The sequence below is a fragment of the Phodopus roborovskii genome, unplaced genomic scaffold, assembly GCF_943737965.1.
Source record: "Phodopus roborovskii unplaced genomic scaffold, PHOROB, whole genome shotgun sequence".
NCBI lineage: Eukaryota > Metazoa > Chordata > Mammalia > Rodentia > Cricetidae > Phodopus > Phodopus roborovskii.
The window spans coordinates 85,660-104,969 of NW_026125264.1; the positions used below are offsets into that span (position 1 = coordinate 85,660).

At 40.4% G+C, this 19,310-nt stretch overlaps 1 protein-coding gene across 2 annotated transcripts in view; it reads left to right on the forward strand.

Moving 5' to 3' along the window:
- Trpc4ap (transient receptor potential cation channel subfamily C member 4 associated protein) overlaps nt 1–19,310 on the forward strand; it is a 66,502-nt gene that overhangs the window by 3,438 nt on the left and 43,754 nt on the right. For both annotated transcript variants that reach the window (XM_051192411.1, XM_051192419.1), the window contains exons 2-4: nt 14,102–14,230; nt 16,172–16,288; nt 19,055–19,112. In XM_051192411.1, coding sequence (XP_051048368.1) covers nt 14,102–14,230; nt 16,172–16,288; nt 19,055–19,112 — 304 coding nt within the window. The remainder of the gene's footprint in view (nt 1–14,101; nt 14,231–16,171; nt 16,289–19,054; nt 19,113–19,310) is intronic.

The following is a 19,310-nucleotide window of genomic DNA, read 5'->3' on the forward strand; positions in this document are numbered from 1 at the left end:
ATGCCAAATACTTGAAAGGAAGGACTCAGGAAACTCTTTGAACTGAAATATTGTATCCCCAGTCTGTATCTGTCTATATAGTCATTCTCCAGTAACCCCATGGCTTTAAAGAATTCCAGAGTTAGGATACCTGTGATTTGAACCTGGCTAGGGTACATACTTGCTTTATGTCTTTGGGAAAGTTACTTAATATCTGTTTCCTTCTTTTTGTCTTGTCCTGTAGTGTCTATCCCCCCCCCCAGCTGGCTCCCCAGACATGGTCTCATTAAGTAGCCTTGGCTGTCCTGGAACTCGCTCTGTAGACCAGGCTGGCCTTGGACTCATAGAGATCCACCTGCCTCTGCCTCCTGAGTGTTGGGATTAAAGGCGTGCGCCACCACTGCCCGGCAATGTATATTTCTTTATCTGTAAAACAGAAATCAGTCCAGGACCTAACTAACCTTTTAAGATTATGCTGAGGAAAATGAGTTTTTACACTGAAGATAGTAACTGAAGTAGTATGAGAGTGCAGATAGGTTAGTTTTTATTATTTTTTTAACAAATACTTATATTCTGATGGCTCTTAAGTATTTCCACTTCTGACTTTTTTTTAGCCCCACATGGGTAGTTATTTCCAACCACCTGCTCTGAATCTCCATGTAGATAACTAATGGACAACTCAAATTTAATATGTAGAAAATCAGAATCTTGGTTCCTCTTCCATCAAACCCTTTCCTCCCTCAGTTCTCCCCCCCCCCCCAAGAGAGACACAAGAGCATCCTGGGAGAGGACTGTAGGTCACAGGAGTTAGAATGGGCTTGCCCTACTTGAGTTTTCATTTGCCCTATTTTCCTCCTGACCTTTTGCCTGTCCTCTGTCAAGGTAATAAATATACTAATGTACTTATAGTTTATTGATGCTTTCATATTCATCTGCACATTTGATTCTCAAAGCAAATTGGGTCTTAAAAGCCTCTTCTTGAGGCTCCCCAGCTGCTTCCCATTGCAGTAGAAATAAATCTTCCTATATGATGAGGGCATAAGATCCCGCAAGGCCAGTAGAGTTGAGGGGAAAGTTAGACTGGATAAACTGGGCACTAGAATAATGCACCTGTGCAGATTGTGACCCACCATCTTCAGATATTCTGTAGACTGGCTGTTTGGTGGTCTGGGTTATGGGATCCCTTCTGTTTCCCAAATGTGATCACTCTAGACTTCACCTGTTTTTATTTATTTATTTATTTATTTATTTATTTATTTATTTATTTAAGATCCTCCCTTCTACCCTCTCTCCATTTCTGTGTGTTACTAGGAATCAAACTTAGGGCCTGGTACATGCTAAGCAAACACTCTCCCACACCCCTCTCCCCTTTTCTCCATCCCCCCTCCAGGTACTGTTTGCTTTAGGGTTGAAACTTAGGAATTTAAGTCAAGAAAAACTTCTCTTTTCTGGCAAGGGAAATTTTAATACTGAGTAAACCTTGGAGGCCAGGTGTGGTGGTGCAGGCTGGTGACTCCAGCACTTGGGAAACAGAGGCAGGGCTGTTACATACTTAAAGGCCAGGGAAGTTCTAGGTCACCCAGGATTACCTAGAGAGATCCTGACTCAAAAGCTAAACCCCTTTCTCTACTGGTAGGGGAAGAAGAGGGAGGGGAGAGAGTGAGAGAGGAAGAAAGAACCTTTTGGATAAGTAAGTCTCAAAATAGCTAAGTACAGGCAAACAGTAGCATTTGTACCCACAAACCCTAAGATGCACTCCTAATTGTGTTGAAATCACACAAACACCATTGCAAAGGATGCAAATATTCAGTGGTTAATGCTTGTTATCAGACTACCCTAGCAAGATATTTAATTTTCATTAATTATCCTTTGTAATGTCTGCCTGTACTTAGCTATTTTGGGATATTAGCTATGTTATGCTTAGGATTAAACAAAGAAGATATACATTTGTTTTCGCAAAAATCAGCTTTTAATTATTTTAAAAGGAAGGCAGTAAAGACAATCAATGAAAATTGTGAATGCCTGGAAATGTTGCATAGACTAAACAGGCTGACAGCTTAGGGAACAAGATGTAAGAGATTATCGTGTCTGTAAACTGTCAAACCACAAGTGCTTGAAGAGAAAACCCATATGACACCTGCCAGTAACTCAGCTGTAAAGATGACTGGATCATGGCTCTTTCATCATAGGGCTCAGCTACTTGCAAGGAAAACAAAGTGGAAATGATTATTTTTATTTATTTTCTTTTGAGACATGCTCTCCCTCTGTAGCCCAGGCTGGTCTGGATCTTACTATGTTGTTCCAGATAGTCTCTTAACTCATGGCATACCTCCTGCCTCAGTCTCCAAAGTGCTAGGATTAATTGTAGGTACAAACTACCATGCCTGGCTTTACATGTTAAATAAGTGTTTTGTAAGCCAATGTATAAGTAGTAAAATTCCTTCTGAAGTGTTTGGACTGTGGCTGGATCTCTGGGTATCATGAAGCTTATTACAGACAACAGCAATGCCCTGCTCCACTCTTCCCTCTGACTTCCATTCTCCCAAGGCAACCATTGTCCATAGTATAGCTATTACTTTCACAAGAGAAGGCCCCAAGAAGCCAGAGAGCCAGTATTTCTAACTAACTTGTTTATAAAGCTGTTTCTTGACTTTTCAATTTGATAATATCTATTTTCTTTCTTATGTAGACAATTAGACTCTGTATGTCATGTGTCTCTACCATTCTCCCAGTATCACAGTTTTAGTTGTTGGTATAAAGTAGTTTTACATTCTGCTGCCGATGTAATTACTGTTTATAGAGGGCCATGTATACCTAAAGTTACTGGCTTAATGTATTTTTCCTTGGCATTAAAAACAGTCCTTTTTATGTTTTATTGATGTATATATGCATACATAGTAAAATTTACTTTGCTCTTTTTTGTGCTGGAGATTAAACGTAGGCCTCACATGTGCTGAACATGTGTTATACCTTTGAGACATTTTTAGTGTATGGTTCTGTGGGTTTGACAGACATGTGTGTAGTCATGTGATGACCACTGCAGTTTGAATCTAGGAAGTCTCCTTGTAGACTTCCAGCAGCTCTTTTCCACGACCACTCATCTCTCTTCCTATTTTTTTTCTTTTGGAGTCACACCGCACATGCTGGTCCCATCTTTTATCACTGTGATTGACACCTGATGGGCAGCTGAAGAGGGTAGTTTTATTTTGGCTCAGGCCTCAGAAGTGTACCACCATGGAGGGGATGGCATCCAAGGAGGAGGCCATGGTACAGACAGGATGCAGTGTGCTCTGGCTAGAACAACCTGGGTGTTACCTTCAAGAGTTGTCCCCAGTGTCTACTTGTGCTATCTAGGTTACAGTCCCAAAGGCTCCACAGTCTTCCAAAAGAGTACAACTGGTCAGGAACCAAATGCCCAAAATAAGCCTGTGGAGGTACATTTTTATATTTAAGTGATACATCTCATAAAGACATGTCATATACTACATGGAACCTTCTGAGTCTTTCCCTAGCATAAAACTGCATCCTTTTACATTTGCTTTCTTTATGTGCATAATTTGACCCCAAACTCTAAAACTTGTTTGGCTTTTTGAGTTTTCCAACCTCCTCTTCCTTGCTAGAGTTTGGATTGGTGTCTTTACAGCTGGATTCTTGGAGCTTCCCTTCATCAAATTCAGGGCATTAACTCTTGTCTTTTACTGACTTTCCTGTGTTTTAGACATTGTTTTCTTAAGCTGTATCTGCCTTTCCAGGGAACACATTCTGCAGTAGACTCCCAGGGAAAAAAAAGTTGTGTTTTTTTTTTTATGTTTACATATTTGAAAATATCTTTTACTCTGGCACTCATCTATCAGGTTTAATCCTGAGTTGCAAGTTATTTTCTCCTAAGTTTTAAATAATAATGTTCCATTGTCTTTGAGCAAGTTCATTCTTTTAAGCCACTATTTGTTTTTAGGCTTGTCCTTGAAGATGTTGAAGCTATAGTCGGTCCATCTTTATTTTGGCCTGTTAGTCTATCAGTGAACCACAATTAAATCATTATGGTTTTGAGACATATTTGGGACCCTTCCAGTTTGGGGTCTGGAATAATGCTGATATGAACACTTGTTCTTGTCTTTAGTATTCATTTGTACAACCAGGAGGGTATATGCTGAGAATTGCTGGGATGTAAGGTAATCCATCACTAGAGGTTCTCAAGTTCGTGTACCAATTTCCATTCTCAGCAGTGTCTGTCAGTTTCATGTTCTTGCTACCCTGTAGTGTTGTGCCGGTCTTCTGTTTAACGGTATAATCACTATGTGTTTAGTTTATGCTGAGTTTACTTTCATTAATTCACCTTTCAGAAGTTTATTGGCAATTGGGACATCCCCTTGTGTGAACTGCCTATTCAAATATTTTGTTATTTTCTCTTAGATTTTTTTTTTTTTAATGTGTATGGGTGTTTTGCTTGAATGTATAGCTTTATGTATCATGTGCATGCCTGGTGCCTGAGGACACCAGAAGAGGGCCTCAGATCCCTTAGAACTGGCATTACAGATGGTTGTGAGCCACCATGTAGGTGGTGGCAGTTGAACCTGGGTCCTCTGGAAGGTCACCAGTGCTTAATCATGGAGCCACCTCTCCGGGCCCTGTTTTCATTTTTTAACTTAACTAGAAGTCTTTGACATACATTTTAAAAAAAATAGTGTCTCACTGGCTAGCCTGGAATTCCATCTATACAGGTTAGCTTCAAACTCACGAAGAGATCCACTTGTTTCTGTCTCCCAAGCTACCACATCCAGCTGGATATATGCACCTTTTGTAGTGATGTTTTGTAGATAGTTTCTTCCATTCTGTGACTCCTTTTTAATCTATAAAGATCTTTTGATGAGCCAGGCATAGAGGAGACAGGCAGCAAGGCCTTTGAGTTCAAGGTCAGTCTATATAGTTCCAGGTCAGCCAGTGCTACATAGTGAGACCCTATCTCAAAAACAGCAAACACATCCCCTGGTGAACATAGTTTTATTATAGTTTATTTTGTCACTTAAGTGGTTTTTCCTGTTTAAGAATCTGCCTGTTCTCAAGGGCCCGAAGACTCTGAGTGTCTCTGAAGTGGTAAGGATTTGCTTTGGCATTTAGCTATGTATCCCACTGAGACTGGCACATTTGTGTTCATAAAGCACTTAACTCTGGACAAAGCGAGGCAAATGTTGTCATGTAACCTATGCTAGCCTTGCATTCACGGTAGCCCTCTTGCTCCAGCCTTTCAAGTGCTGGGGTTAGCAGCAGTGTTGTCAGCCTGGCTGTCTGGAAGTGCTCTCTGCTTTTGCGTTTCTTCTGCTGTGTGCCTTTACATCATATATTATTTCCCAGTCTGGGTTTCTCTGTGTAGCTCTGTAGACCAGGCTGGCCTTGAACTTAACAGAGATCCACCTGCCTCTATCTCCCAAGTGCTAGGATTAAAGGTGTGTGCTCCCCTACTCTTCCCCCCCCCCAGGGTTTATTTCTTAATCTTTTACATCCAGCCTTTCTTAAATGTTTCTCTTGTAGGCAGCATAATAAACTTTGTTTTCATGGAATATTTAGTACCTTTACTATAATAGCTGACCTTATAATAACTGACCTTTGGGGATTTAAATATATTTATTGACTCAGATACTTGCTTTACAGATGTCATTTCAGTTCTGTGTGTACGGGCATATGCATTGTTTGTGGGGGGTCAGTGCAGTTGCACTGTGTGTATGTGTAAGTCAGAAGACAGCCTTTGGTATCAGTCTTTAGATGCCACCTCCCTTTTTTGTTTGAGGTATGGACTCTTGCTGGCTTGACCTTCACCACATAGCCAGTCTAGCTGGCCTGTGAGCTTCTGGGATCTTTCCTGCCTCGCTCACCTCAGCCATTGCAGGGGTTATAGTGTACTCCACTATGCCTGGCTTTTTAAGGGTTCTGGGGTCTAAACTCATCAGATCCTCACACTGAGAGGCAAGCTTTTGGGGCTGAACCATCTCTCCATCTCCTGTCCTAGATGTTTCTTTTAAAATACAGTTTTATTAAGACTTAACCAAATTTACCCATGCTTGTAATCCCAGTACTTGGGAGGTAGAAGTAGGGGGTCAGGCATTTGAGGCTGACCTGGGCTCCATTAGGTACTGTCTCAAAAAAAAAAAAAAAAAAAAAAAAAAAAAGGACCACTTTTAAGTTTCCATTTCAGTGATTTTTTTTTTTTTTTAAGGGAATTATAGGCTGGAGAGATGGCTCAGTGGTTCAGGAGATGGGTTCAATTTTAGTACCCACAGGGCAGTTTCCAACCATCCCTACCTAACTCCAGTTCCAGGGGATTCGAAGTGCTCTGCAGATCTCTGCAGGCACATATGTGGAGCACATGCATGCAGGAAAACAGCCATACACATAAAAATAACAAGTAAATCTAAAAAACCCATTCATAAAATTATGTGACTATCACCAAAATAGTTGTAGGCCATTCCTGTCACTTTAAAAGTTCAATTATGTCCATTATTTATTTAATTTTCATAACAGCTTTGTTGACGTGTTGATTGACTTATTGCACACACACCCTATTTAAGTATACAAGTCAGTAGCTATTTGTACAAAGCTACAGTTACCACAATCAATTTCCCTCAGAAAGGGGGAAAAAAAACCCAGAAAGAAAAAGCAAAGTTGATAGCATTCCTTTAATCCCAGTACTTGGAAGGTAAAAGCAGGAAGATCAGAGTTTAAGGCCAGCCTCAGCTCCATAATGAGTCTATGATGAGGATGGGTTACATGAGATTCAACTCAAAACCCAAATTAACCTTGTACCTATAGCAATTATTTCCCAATTGTGCTCTCTGGCCCATTAGCAGCAGCTAATCTTGTTTTCTGTCTCTATGGATTGTTTTGTTCTGAATATTTTTTATATTAATGGGATCAAATAATATGTGGCCTTTTGTTCTGTTTTTTCATTTAGAATAATATGCCTCAAGATTTATGTGTTATGTGTATCATTTCTGGTCAAATAATATTCTATCATACGAATATCCTATATTTTGTCTCTTCACTAGTGGATGGACACTTGAGGTTCTACTTTTGCTTACTAAAATTAATGTTGTTGTGAGTCTTGTGTGCAAGGCTCTTGTGGGCATTGCCTAGGAAGGGAATTGCTGGGTCATGATAATTCTGGAGAGAGAGAGAGAGAGAGAGAGAGAGAGAGAGTTGGGTCATATGATAGTTCTGGAGGGGAGAGAGAGCGAGCACAAGAGCACTCTTAGTGGGTTGTGATAATTCTGGAGAGGGTGAGAGAGGTGAGGTAGGGGTGTGTGGGTGTGTGGGTGTGTGTGTGGGTGGGGTGGGGTGGGGGGTGGTACTGGGGATCTATCCCAGGGCTTTTCTAAGTTTAACTCCTGTAGGCTTTAAATCTGTGTGACCCTCTTGTGTCTACCTTCCAAGTACTGGAATTAGTCATGCTCCACTCTTTGTGGCTCTGTTGAACTTTTCAGTACTTGCCAGACGGGCTGTGCCATTTTTCATTTCTGCCTGGGGTGAAAGAGAGATCCACTTCTCCAGACCTTCACAAACACTATTTTCTTACTTTGTGATCATATGGTCCTGTTGGTGTGACATAGCTCATGAATTGATTTGATGATACTGGTAATTTTTCATGCATATAGTTGCCATCTGTCACCTTTGGAAAAATGTCTGTTTAGAGGCTTTGCCCATTTTTATTTGTAAATGTTCTATAGTAGATGGATTTGTCAGCATATCCTTTTCTTTTTATGTATGTGTTGTAGTACCATTCACTTAATCTAATAAAATTTTGACCATAGAGTTGTTCACATATTCCTTTATTGTTAATGTTATGGGATCATTAATAGTGACCCTATTTGTATTTCTGGCATTAGTAAATTTTATCCTTTTTCTTGATTAATTAGCCTGGTTAATTAGTTAGTTTTCTTTATAGACTCAATTTTTAATTAAAAATTTAAATTCAGTCTTCCCTTTTTTCTTCTTCATTTTTTTTGGGGGGGGGGTGCAAGGAGGTCTTTTTGTGACCAGGTTTTATTCAATCAGTCGTCCAGGCTAGTGTCGAGTTCATGTTTATCCTTTAACCTCTGCCTCATGGAGTGCTACTGAGATTTTGTCTGAGCAACTACAGTCAGTTTTGTATGTCAACTTGACACAAGCTAGAGTCATCAGAGGAAGGAGCCTTAGTTGAGGAAATGCCTCTTTGAGGTCCAGCTGTAAGGCATTTTCTCATTTAGTCATTAGTAGGGGAGGGACATTTCATACAAATGTTGATAAATTGTCTTTTCATTTAGTTCAAAATATATTTGTTTTCTCTTGAAGCTTATTTGACTTAAGTTATTTAAAATAGGTTACTTCATCTCCAGATATCTTAAATTTTCCAGTTGTTCTGCTCATTAGTTCTAGACACATTACATGGTGGTTTGAGAGTACACTTTGTAAGTTGCTACTTTTTCAAACTTGCCAAGGAGTGTTTTGTGGCCAAGCATGTGGTCTGTCTGGTGACTGTCCCATGTTGTTGTGTGTCCCACTGTTGTTGGATGAGCTGCTCTGCAGATGTCAGGTCTTCTTGACTGGTTGTGGCACTCATGTCAGCCCTGTCCTTACTGATTCTCCTGCCTGATGTTAAAGCACTCATCAGTTTCTCTTGGTAGTTTTTGAGGTGTTGCTTCCTATATTTTGATATGATAGTATTTGGTGCACACCTTTTAAGAAATACCCTTTGTCTGTGTTGTCTTGGAGATTGGCTCCTTAGCATTCTGTCATGGGCCTTTTTATTCCTAGAGTTTTCTCTTTTCAGAAGTCTGTATTGTCTGAAATTCATACAACTCCTTAAACTGTCTTTTAGTGCTAACATGATTTATCTTCATGCCTTCTTATTGTTTTTTTAAAAGATTTATCTTATGTGTATGAGTGCTTGCTTGCACACATGCACGCACGCACACACACACACACACACACACACACACACACACACACACACACACACACGTGCGCGCGCATGCACAATTCCCATGAAAGTCAGAAGAGGGCCTCAGATCCCCTGGAACTTGGTCATCTGAAACTAGTTACCATGGTTTTGATCTGCCCTGTAGGTGCTGGGAACCAAATGTAGGTCCACTGTGCACAGTGAATAGTGACACAGGAGGTAGATTCTGCCACATGTGCAGCCACACTATTTGTTCTCTTACTTCCCCAGTTTCTCTGCTTCTGTGGATTGATTGAACATTTATGTGACAGCATGACACCGCTCTTAGTGTACTATCTTCTGGAGAGAGAGAGAGAGAGAGAGAGAGAGAGAGAGGATGTGTTCCCATGTGGAGACCAAAGTTGGTCTCAGGTTTGCCTGTTTAGTGACTCCTCGCCTTGTTTTTTGCGACAGAGGCTCTCACTCACTGGTGCTCATCTCTTCAGCTAGGCTGGAGGCCACTGAGCTCCAGGCTGTGGTTATAGATGTATGCTGCTGACCTGGCTTTTTAGTGGGTGCTGGGGATTTGAACTTGGGCCCTCATGCTGGTGGTGGCAGGCAATTTACTGTGAGCCATCTTCCTAGCCCCAATTATATTTCTTTTAAAGTCATGGTTAGCTGTGCATTTGGCTTATATCTGTATTCCTAGTATCTGGAAGCTGAGGCAAGAGGATTGCTACTAGTTTGAGGCCAAACTGGGCTTCAAAAAGGGTATGTGTGATGTTATAGTGGTTGTTTTGTTTTCTTTGTTTTTGTTTTTTGATTTTGTTTGTTTGTTTGTTTGTTTTGGAATTTTGAGACAGGGTTTCTCTGTGTATCCCTAGCTGTCCTGGAACTCGCTCTATATGCCAGGCTGGCCTGAACTCATAAAGATCTACCTGTGCCTGCCTCTTGTGTGCTGAGATTAAAGTTGTTCATTACCATCACCCAACAGTAGTAGTTACTTTTACTGGTTGCCCTAGAGTTTGGAGCATTTTTTACAGTCAGCAAGTATTCCAGCTCCTTCTCATACCCTCATAAAATGGCTGCCATTCAATTAACTTCTCCAGGTGAGATAATCACCTAATAATTGTTGCTATTTATTTAGTTGAAAAGGTTAATTTATGTTCATTTGTTTCTTAATCAGCACTTTTTTATGTAATGTATAAATGACACATTAGAAGAGACAGTACTCACATAGATGCTTAGTTATACTCAGGGTTTCTCACTGGTATCAGTTTCCTTGTCTCTAAAGAGCTACCTCTCAGCTGGGCGGTGGTCAGGCATGACTTTAATCCCAGCACTCAGGATGCAGGGACAGGCAGATCTTTGTGAGGCCAGCCTGTTTTACAGAGGCTGTTCCAGGATAGGCTCCAAGATCACAGAGAAACCCTTTCTTGAAAAACAAAACAAAAAAATGAGCTACCTCTCATATTTCTGGAAAGATAGGTCAAGTTTTATCAGAGAAGATTCATATTTTTCTTTACTTTTGAAGGATGACCTCACTGAATCCAGTGTCGCCAGTAGGTATGATTTTTAACCCCCTTTTCCATGCTTTAAATATTTATTGTTTTTTTTTTTTTTTTCCCCTGTATGGCTTCAGACAGTATGCCTAATGTAACACTTTTCCTCTTCTGGGATGTGTGTGTGTGTGTGTGTGTGTGTGTGTGTGTGTGTGCTTACACATGCATGCATGTGCCTGTGTATATGCTCAGGTGCAGTACACACATGTGTGTTAGTAGATAAGAGGACAACCTGAGGTATTGTTTGTTGGATGCTGTCTATCTTCCTTGTTTTTGGAGACAGGGTCTCTCACTGACTGGAACTCTCTGAGTTGGCTTGTCTGGCTAACCTGTTAGCCCCAGGGAATCTTTGTCTCCAGCTCCCCAGCCCTGGGATTACAAGTGTGTCTACCACATTGGCTTCCCCCACCCTTTTTTTTTTTTTTTTTAAATATAGGTTCTGGAGATGGAACTTATATCCTCATACTTGCAAGTATTTACCAACTAAGTGTCCTCTCCAAATCCTTTGACTCATTTTGTCAATTTAAAAAAAAATATTATAAGGGAGTCATTTTAAAAAATGTATTTATTTTTATTTTGTGTGCATTGGTGTTTTGCCTGCATGTAAGTCTGTGTGAGGGCAGTGGATTCTGGAGTTACAGACAGTTGTGAGCTGCCATGTGGGTGCTGGGAATTGAACCCAGGTCTTCTGGAAGAGCAGTCAGTGCTCTTAACCACTGAGCCATGTCTCCAGCCCCAAGGAGTTTTTTGTTTTGTTTGTTTTGCTTAGAGATATTCACTTCTACTAGTAACATTTGTTGAGAAAACTATTTGTCAAAAAACCAATTAACCACAGGACATGGTGACACATGTCTTTAAATCCCAGCACTTAGAAGGCAGAGATAGGCAGATCTCTGTGAACTTGAGGTCAAACTGTTTTACATATTGAGTCCCAGGCTAGTCAGGACTACACAGTTAGACTCCCTCAAAAACCTAACCAAAACAAACAAACAAATCATCCCCCAAAACAAATTTTGCTTAACCATTAGGGAATCTTATTCCACTGGTCTAAGATGTCTTTTATGTTCACCTAGTCTGTGCAGTCTTGATTAAGTAGACATGTGATGAAGTTACAAATCAGGATTTCAAGAATTATGGTTCTTCCAACTTAAGGCTGTTTCAATTGTTATGGGTTCCTGGCATTTGTGTGACATTTAGTAGTAAATTATGTTACTATAATAAAGACAGCTGGCCCTTGATAGGAATTACATTGAGTCAACGATGCAGAGGTATTGTTGTTTTAGTAACAATAAGCAGTGTGGAAGGTATTGCCAATTCAGTAAAATTCTATTCCTTAATCATGAACTATCTTTCCTTGGGTTTTTTGTTTTTGTTTTTGTTTTGTTTTTTGAAGTTCTCACTATATAACTCAGCCTGGCCTTGAACTTGACATTCTCCTGAGTGTCCTTTACTATCTTAATAGTGAGTGTTTACTTTCTTTGTATAAGTCTTACACTGGTTTTGTTAAATTTATTCTTAAACATATTATTTTTGATGCTACTTTAAATGTAACTGATAATCAGGATCATGTTGTATCTGTGAGTAGAGTATTCCATATACTCTTTGTTTTTCTTGTTTAATTGTTCACATTCATGTTTCTAATACATAGTCAAATGGAAGTGGTAAAAGCTGACATCTTTGAGTCTGTTTTCTTCTTGGTCTTAGTAGGAAGACATTAGTCTTCACTAATAGGCTTGATGTTAGTTTTAGACTCTATAAATGCCTTTAGCTGGTTGAGAACGTTCTGTTCTAGTTTGTGAAGAGTAATAATCATGAAAACGTGTTTGGTTTTTGCCATTTTTCATGTCTTTTGGCATACCCTGAGTGTGTTCTGTAGTCTGTAGGTTTTCTGTATTGTAGTAGTTGGTATGTTGAACTATTTTTCCTCCCTGGACAAATCAATCCTGTTTGCTTTTGCCATATGTGTTGTTAGGTTTTTGCATCTATATTGATAAAAAAAAAAAGAGTAACCTGTAGTTTTCTTGTATATTTGTCTAGATTTGTTACCAGAATTCTGGCCTCACCTATTTTGTGGGAATCTTAGTGTTAGTGTTAATGCTCCTGTAAATGTTTGACAGCATGTGAAGCCATTGATCTGGGTTCTCCTCTGGAGGTCTTGGCTGTTGCTGTGTGACACATCACTAATGTAGCTTCTTTGCTGGGTGGCAGGTCTGATTGATTCTCTGTTTCACAGCTCGTGTTCTCCTAGTCATTTCCTGTAGGAAATGGTCATTTGTTGCATATGGTCATTTACAGTGCTCTACTATAATCTCTTTTTGTTCTGATCAAGTTGGCAGTAATAGTCTCTCATTTGTTCCTGAATTTAATAATTTTAGCCAGCCATTAGTAGCTGCAGTTAAAAGTTTATCCATCAATTGGTCTTTTCAGAAAATCTTGAAACTTTTAGTTTTGTTGATGTTTGTGTAGTTTCCTGCTTTTAATTTCTTTTATTTCTGCTGCCTTGTTTAGTTTCTTTTTTTCTTTGGGGGGTTTGTTTGTTTTATTTCCCTAGTTTCTCATGGTAGATTCTTGGCTTGTGATTGCTCCTTTCTAATACTGTTTAAAGCTCTCTAGTGTCATAGTGCTCAGATAGTATCTTGTAGGAATGGCTTCTGCAGGTCTGGAAGCTGTAGGTGCTTGCTTTGCTTCTTAAGGAAAAGAAAGAGGATTTTAACCTTTTCTTTTTAGCTTGTATTGTGTGGTGGTATATTGATGGTTGAGACTGGAACTGGAGTTATAAATAGCTGTGAGCTGCCTAGCATGTGTGCTGGGATCTAAACTTGGGTCCTCTGTAAGAATAAGAAGTGCTCTTAACCACTGAGCCATCTATCCAACTCCTGCCTGATTTCTTTTTGTATTTAATTACTTGTTTATTGATTTGTTTTGAGGCAGGGTTTCTACAGTCCAGGCTGACCTGGAACTTATTATGTAGCCTAGGATTTTTAAAAGTTCTTTTAAAAACATGGTAGCTCACAGCTGTTTCTAACTTTAGTTTTAAGGGATCTGATGCCCTCTTCTGGCTTGCATGAACAACTGCAAAGTTGTGTACAGACATACATGCACTTACAACACCCATACACATAAAATAATTAATAACTTAAATTTTAATAAAATTAATTTTTAATTCTTTTATTAAATATGTGTGTGTACCCCTGTGCTGTGGTATTTATGTGGGGGTTGGGGGGACAGTGTATGGTGTTAATTAATCCCTTTCTCCACCTTTATGTGGGTTCCAGGAATCAAAGTTATCAGTTAGTGTAGCAAGCAGCCTTACCCACTGGGTCATCTCCCTGGCCCTCATTGTTTGGCCTTTGAAGGAAAACAAGCATTTGAGTCAGAAAAGACTTGGGAGAGAGCCTGTGGGCAGAGGGAGAGCATGTGCAGAGAACACAGTTGAATTGGGACTTGCGTGTGTACTGGGAAAGCATGAAGCTGGTGAGTAGGGGTGGTGTCAGAATGGTGCTGTATCTGGAGAGGGCTCAGGCTTCAGGTTGTAAGATTTCTACAGAGCCATTTTTAAATCGTCTTCCTGGTCTTTGGGAGTCAGCTGCTCTCTTTTGCCAAAACTTCTTCCTTGCCAGTAAAGTGTTTTTATTTATTTTTCTATTCACAGTTCACTGAGACCTTTTTGACCGAGAGGGACAAATTGTCCAAATGGAGTGGGATTCCTCAGTTGCTCCTTAAGCTGCATGCTGCCAGCCACCTCCACAGTGACTTCATTGAGTGCCAAAACATCCTAAAGGTAACTCATAAGGCCTTAGAAAAGCTGTGCTCAGGTCTCCCCGCATACCTCAAATGGTTGGCCTTTTAAAAACAGCCAGTTTTTGTGTGAGCTGTAGAAAATTGGAGAAGTTCAGCAGAAACTTTGAAAAAAAAAAAAAAAAAAGAAAATAATTGTTAGTTATAAATCTCTGGAGCCGATCAAGGTGTATGTCGTCTTCTGGGAAGCAGTGTGGGAATTCAGAACTGCCCTCACCTGTGGTGCTGGGGACTGAGCCCAGGGCCTTGCACATGCTAGGTCAGAATTGTACTCTGAGCCCCTACCCCCATCCCTACCCTTAGATGACATTCTTTTTTAACAGAATTTTAAATGTCCCATTTAAAGGCTCTTGGAAGGGGCTTTCTGGCTGTTGATAATTATCACTAATGTTAGATTGGAGTTAGATTGCTGGCTAGGTTATGTGTATAATGACATTGTTGTAGATGTTCTGCATCTTGACTGCTGTCTCAGTACTAACCCACACTCAGAGTTTCTGACTTGGGGGCTGGGTCCAAACAGGAATTCAGAGAAGAAGCTGGAGCTATAGTTATAACCTGTGTAAGCCTGTGATCATAATAAAACTGAATACTGCAGTACTCTTCAGAGGTAAAGTGTCAATGACTGTCCAGGTGTATTCTAAGCATGCTTATTAAATCAGCCTGGTCTTTTCCTTTATGAAGAGATATTGCATATTCTTCATCTTTTCACAGTCTGGTTGTCAGAAGTAATTACAGCTCCTCTATGTGCCTTAAAATGCTTTCCACACAGGGTGTGGTGCCTACACACTCAATCCCAGCATTCAGGAGGCCATAGACAGGTAGATCCCCATGAGTGCAAAGCCATCCTTCATTTCATGGTTCCAGGACAGTCAGGGCTATATAGTGAGACCCTCTCTCAATATAAAACAAAAAACTAAAGGTGTTTTCCAAAATACTTGTTACATTTAATTCCTGACAAATCTCTAAATTACAGAATTGAGGTAAAATTGAAGGCTTGGGAAATTAATACTCAGGTGACTTTATTCATCCTGTAAACACATACTTGAAAACCACTGTGTAAGGCAGTGTTTTGTGAGGTTTTTTTTTTTCTGTCTGTTACTTGTGTTTTATGAACAAAAGATGCTGGGCCCCTCCCAAAGTTTGAGAACCACTTCATATATCCACCATGCTAAACACCTCCTCTGCCTTGAGACTTAAGAGGAGGAAACACAGAAGACTCTGTTGGAGCTTGTCCTCAAGGAACAGTGATTTAGCTTAGGGAAGAAAACCCTAGGTTTGTAAAAAGTTGTAAAGTGCTAAATGTCACAAATGACTTAGCAATTGCTTTGGGTAGTGGTGGAAACTGTCAGAATGCCTTTGACTTAGAGAAGTCACTGAGGACTTCCTTCAGGAGGTCACAGTCCAGCAGAGATTTGGTAATGGTTGCAGAACCAGTTGTTTCTTGTGAAACCTAGTAACTTCAAGTGGTAGCCACTGTCTTCTCTCAGCTGGAAGTTCTGCTTCCTGTGTATTTACTGTAGGGCCTAAAGATGTTTAGAATGTCCATAGTGACCTCACTGGTGCCTGGTGGGTAGCTGCTGGAAGTCAGCTAAGGATACATGCCTGGCCTTCCCCAGGGGGCTGCTGAGATTCTCACACCATGAACGTGAGGTTCTACAGTAGCAAATGTCAACTCTCCAGGCCTTTGCAAAGCTTATGTCTAAGTGTGTGGTGTCACTTCTTTGCATTCTGTTCATCGAAATCAGTCACACTAGCTAGATTCCATGGGAAAAGGACTCCAAGTGTCCCGAATACTTCATTGAGGGCTAGCTTTGTGCTCAGGGGTTTAGGGTTTTGACTGAAATGCTGTTTTAGTGCTGTTTTGATATTTGGATGTTGGTTGTCTGTGTTAAATTCTAAAGTGGGATCTGTACTCTTTGAACAGGAGATTTCCCCTCTTCTCTCCATGGAGGCCATGGCATTTGTTACTGAAGACAGGAAACTTACTCAAGAAGCTACGTATCCAAACACATATATTTTTGATTTGTTTGGAGGTGTTGATGTAAGTAGCTATTTAATACTATGAATACTTTAATCATTTGATAATTTAAAATGGGAGGCATAAAGAATTTCAGAATTTTTAGCCAACATTTCAAAGTGTGTGTGTGTGTGTGTGTATGCGTGTGTGCGTGTGTGTGTGTGTGTGTGTGTGTGTGTGTGTGTGTGTGTGCGCGCGCGCGCGTGCGTGCATGTGTGTTTCTGTTTTTCCACCATGTGGGTCCTGTGGATTAAACTTAGGTCATTAGGCTTGGCACCTTTGTGCCTTACCCTGCTGAGCCATCTCTCTGGTCTGGATTTTAACTTTGAAATCAATGGCATTTTCTTCTGTTGACTCACTATAGTGTTTGCTTTGGAAGAATTTACTTGAAGTGCTAATTTTTAAAGGTAAAAAGTATGTCTCTCCATACCTCCTCCTTAGGACTGTTGTAATCACTAGTTTCTTATGTGTCCCAGAGACCTCTGTGTTTGTATATACATGCATGTGCACATGTGACGTGGGGTAATGGTCTTGTATACGATAAAGATTTGTTACTTGTATTGGTTTAATAAAATGCTGATTGGCCAGTAGCCAGGTGGGGTGACCAGAAAAGGAGAATTCAGGAAAGAGTAAAGGCACAATCACCAGCCAGATGCAGAGGAAGCAAGATGAGAATGTCATACTGAGAAAAGGTACCAAGCCTTGTGGCTAAACATAGATAAGAGTTATGGGTTAATTTAAATAGTAAGAACTAAACAGTAATAAGCCTGAGCAATAAACCAAACATTTTTTCATCAGTATAAGCCTCTGAGTGTTTATTTGGGACTGAATGGCTGAAGGACCAGGCGGTACAGAATCTTCCATCTACATAAATGTTCCCTATCTCCGACTTAGTTTCTTTTTCCCCACATGCTCCCAGTCCCCTTTGTTCCTTCATTGTTGCTCAGCATTCCCGTTAGTAAGTTTTTGTGGCCCGGTAGCATTTACTACTCAGACCCTCTACTTCTGAATTGCTCATTAAGAAATGTATGTAGGAAGAGCTAAAGAAGTAGTTCAGAGGTTGTGATTACTCTTGGAGGTGATCCAGGTTTGATTCTGGAACCTACACTGTCACTCATAACCTTCTATAACTCTGGTTCCAGGGATTCCAGTCCTGTTCTTGCCGCAACGAGTACTGCATGCATGCATGCAGTGTACATTCAGGCAGAGAATACTCATACACATTGAAACAACAAAAACAAACAAACAAAAACAAAGAAATGTATGTCTGAGGCTAGGGAGATGGCTCAGTGGGTAAAAATCACTTGCCCTAAAAAGCTTGAAGACCTGAGTTTGAGTCCCCAGAATCCACACAAAACTGGACTTAGCAGGAGCATCAGTAATCCTGGGTATGGGTCAAATGAAATGTGCCTGAGGGTCAGATATAGCCATATTCTGCATTCAGGCCCTCTTACTCATTGACCGAGACTTGTATTCTCACTGAGCTTATTTTAGGTAAAACACTTGTGGCAGCTGAGCATCTTGCATCTTGAGAGCTCAAAGCATTGTGATCTCTTGTGAAAAGCATTGACTGATCCAGTACCTACAGAATGGAAGAAGAGAACTAATACTACAAGTTGTCCTCTGACTTCCAGAGATGCCAGGGCACTTGTGCACCCCCTCCAATTGATTATTAAACTTTTTTAGTGTGTGACACAAGGGCTGGAGGCTGGGTAGTAGGTAGGCACAGCCTACCACTGACACACAGAGCAAGGCTGCCTTCAGAGCACCTTTTGTTGTTTGCCCAAGTCCTGAGACCTTTTTCTTGTCTCTTACCAGAGCAGTTAGCTTTAAAAGCCACGCCCTGTTGGTCTCCAGAAGTGACAGTCTGTACAGGCACCAGGGTTTTCATCTTGTCAGCTGCTGTCTCCTGCCAAACCCCCTCCCCTCAGTTCTGGGTGTGGGAGTCACTCAGCACCCAAAGTCCCCAGGTCAGATTTGGTTTCTTAAGATTTGTTGCTGGTTTGAGATGATCCCTCAGGTGATCTCTAGTCTTAAAGGCTGCCTGTTGGGTTAAAAACAATGAGAAACAGAAACTTTAAAAATGCTGTGGAATCTTTTTTCTCCCAGTTGGTTTGAGGTGTCTCGGCTGTGCTGTCCAGTATTGGCATGTAGCTGGAAAGGGTTAGGAGAGCATTTTGGTTCTTATAAAACTATTCCTGATTTGACTTAAACAACAAAATTAAATACCTGTTTATGGTGTTATGCCTTTAAATATGTAGAATTAGCTATTTTATTAGCACAGAGATTACTTTAAAATATTTTAATATGTTTAAGTAGAAAGTGGAGTGGAAGTTAAACTCTTGCAATCCCAGTACTTGGAAGGCTGAGCCTGAAGGATCGTGAGTTGGAGGTTAGTGTGGGCTACTTAGCTAGACTGTGTCTCAAAAACAACAAAAAAACTGAAATAGGAAGCAACTTTATTCAAAAATGAAAGCCCTTATTATAAAAATAAGAGATGTTCCTTAGGGGCTGGGGAGATGACTCGGGTAGTGTGTTTCTTAGCTCTTGTGGAGGACTCTGATAGCAAACCACAGCTTCTGTGCCTTCAGTCCCAGAGGATCCAGTGCCCTCTCCTGGCCCTTGAGGGTTCCTAGTCCTAGCTAATGTGCTTCTTTTGAACTTTGCTGCCTCCTAGAACAAGAGGGTTTGTGACAGCTCCTTGGACCACAAGTGTTCTTAGTAAAAACTGTTTTGTGAATTGTGTTTTGAGTTAAATTTGAAGATTATTTTTTCATTTTTCGTTTTCAGCTTCTTGTAGAAATTCTTATGAGGCCTACAATCTCTATCCGGGGACAGAAACTAAAAAGTAAGTATGTTAGGCTCTGGTCCTTGTCCCAATGTGCCAAGTGTCTTCTTTGAGAACTGAGAACATAGCTGGTTGTCAGCCCGAGAGCTTGCTCTATTTGTCGCATGCTAGCAATGGGCTGCATCAACTTTATATTGTTAGAAATGAAGACTTGGTACCTTAAAAGAAAACACATGAAAACTACTGGTTTGAAGAGTT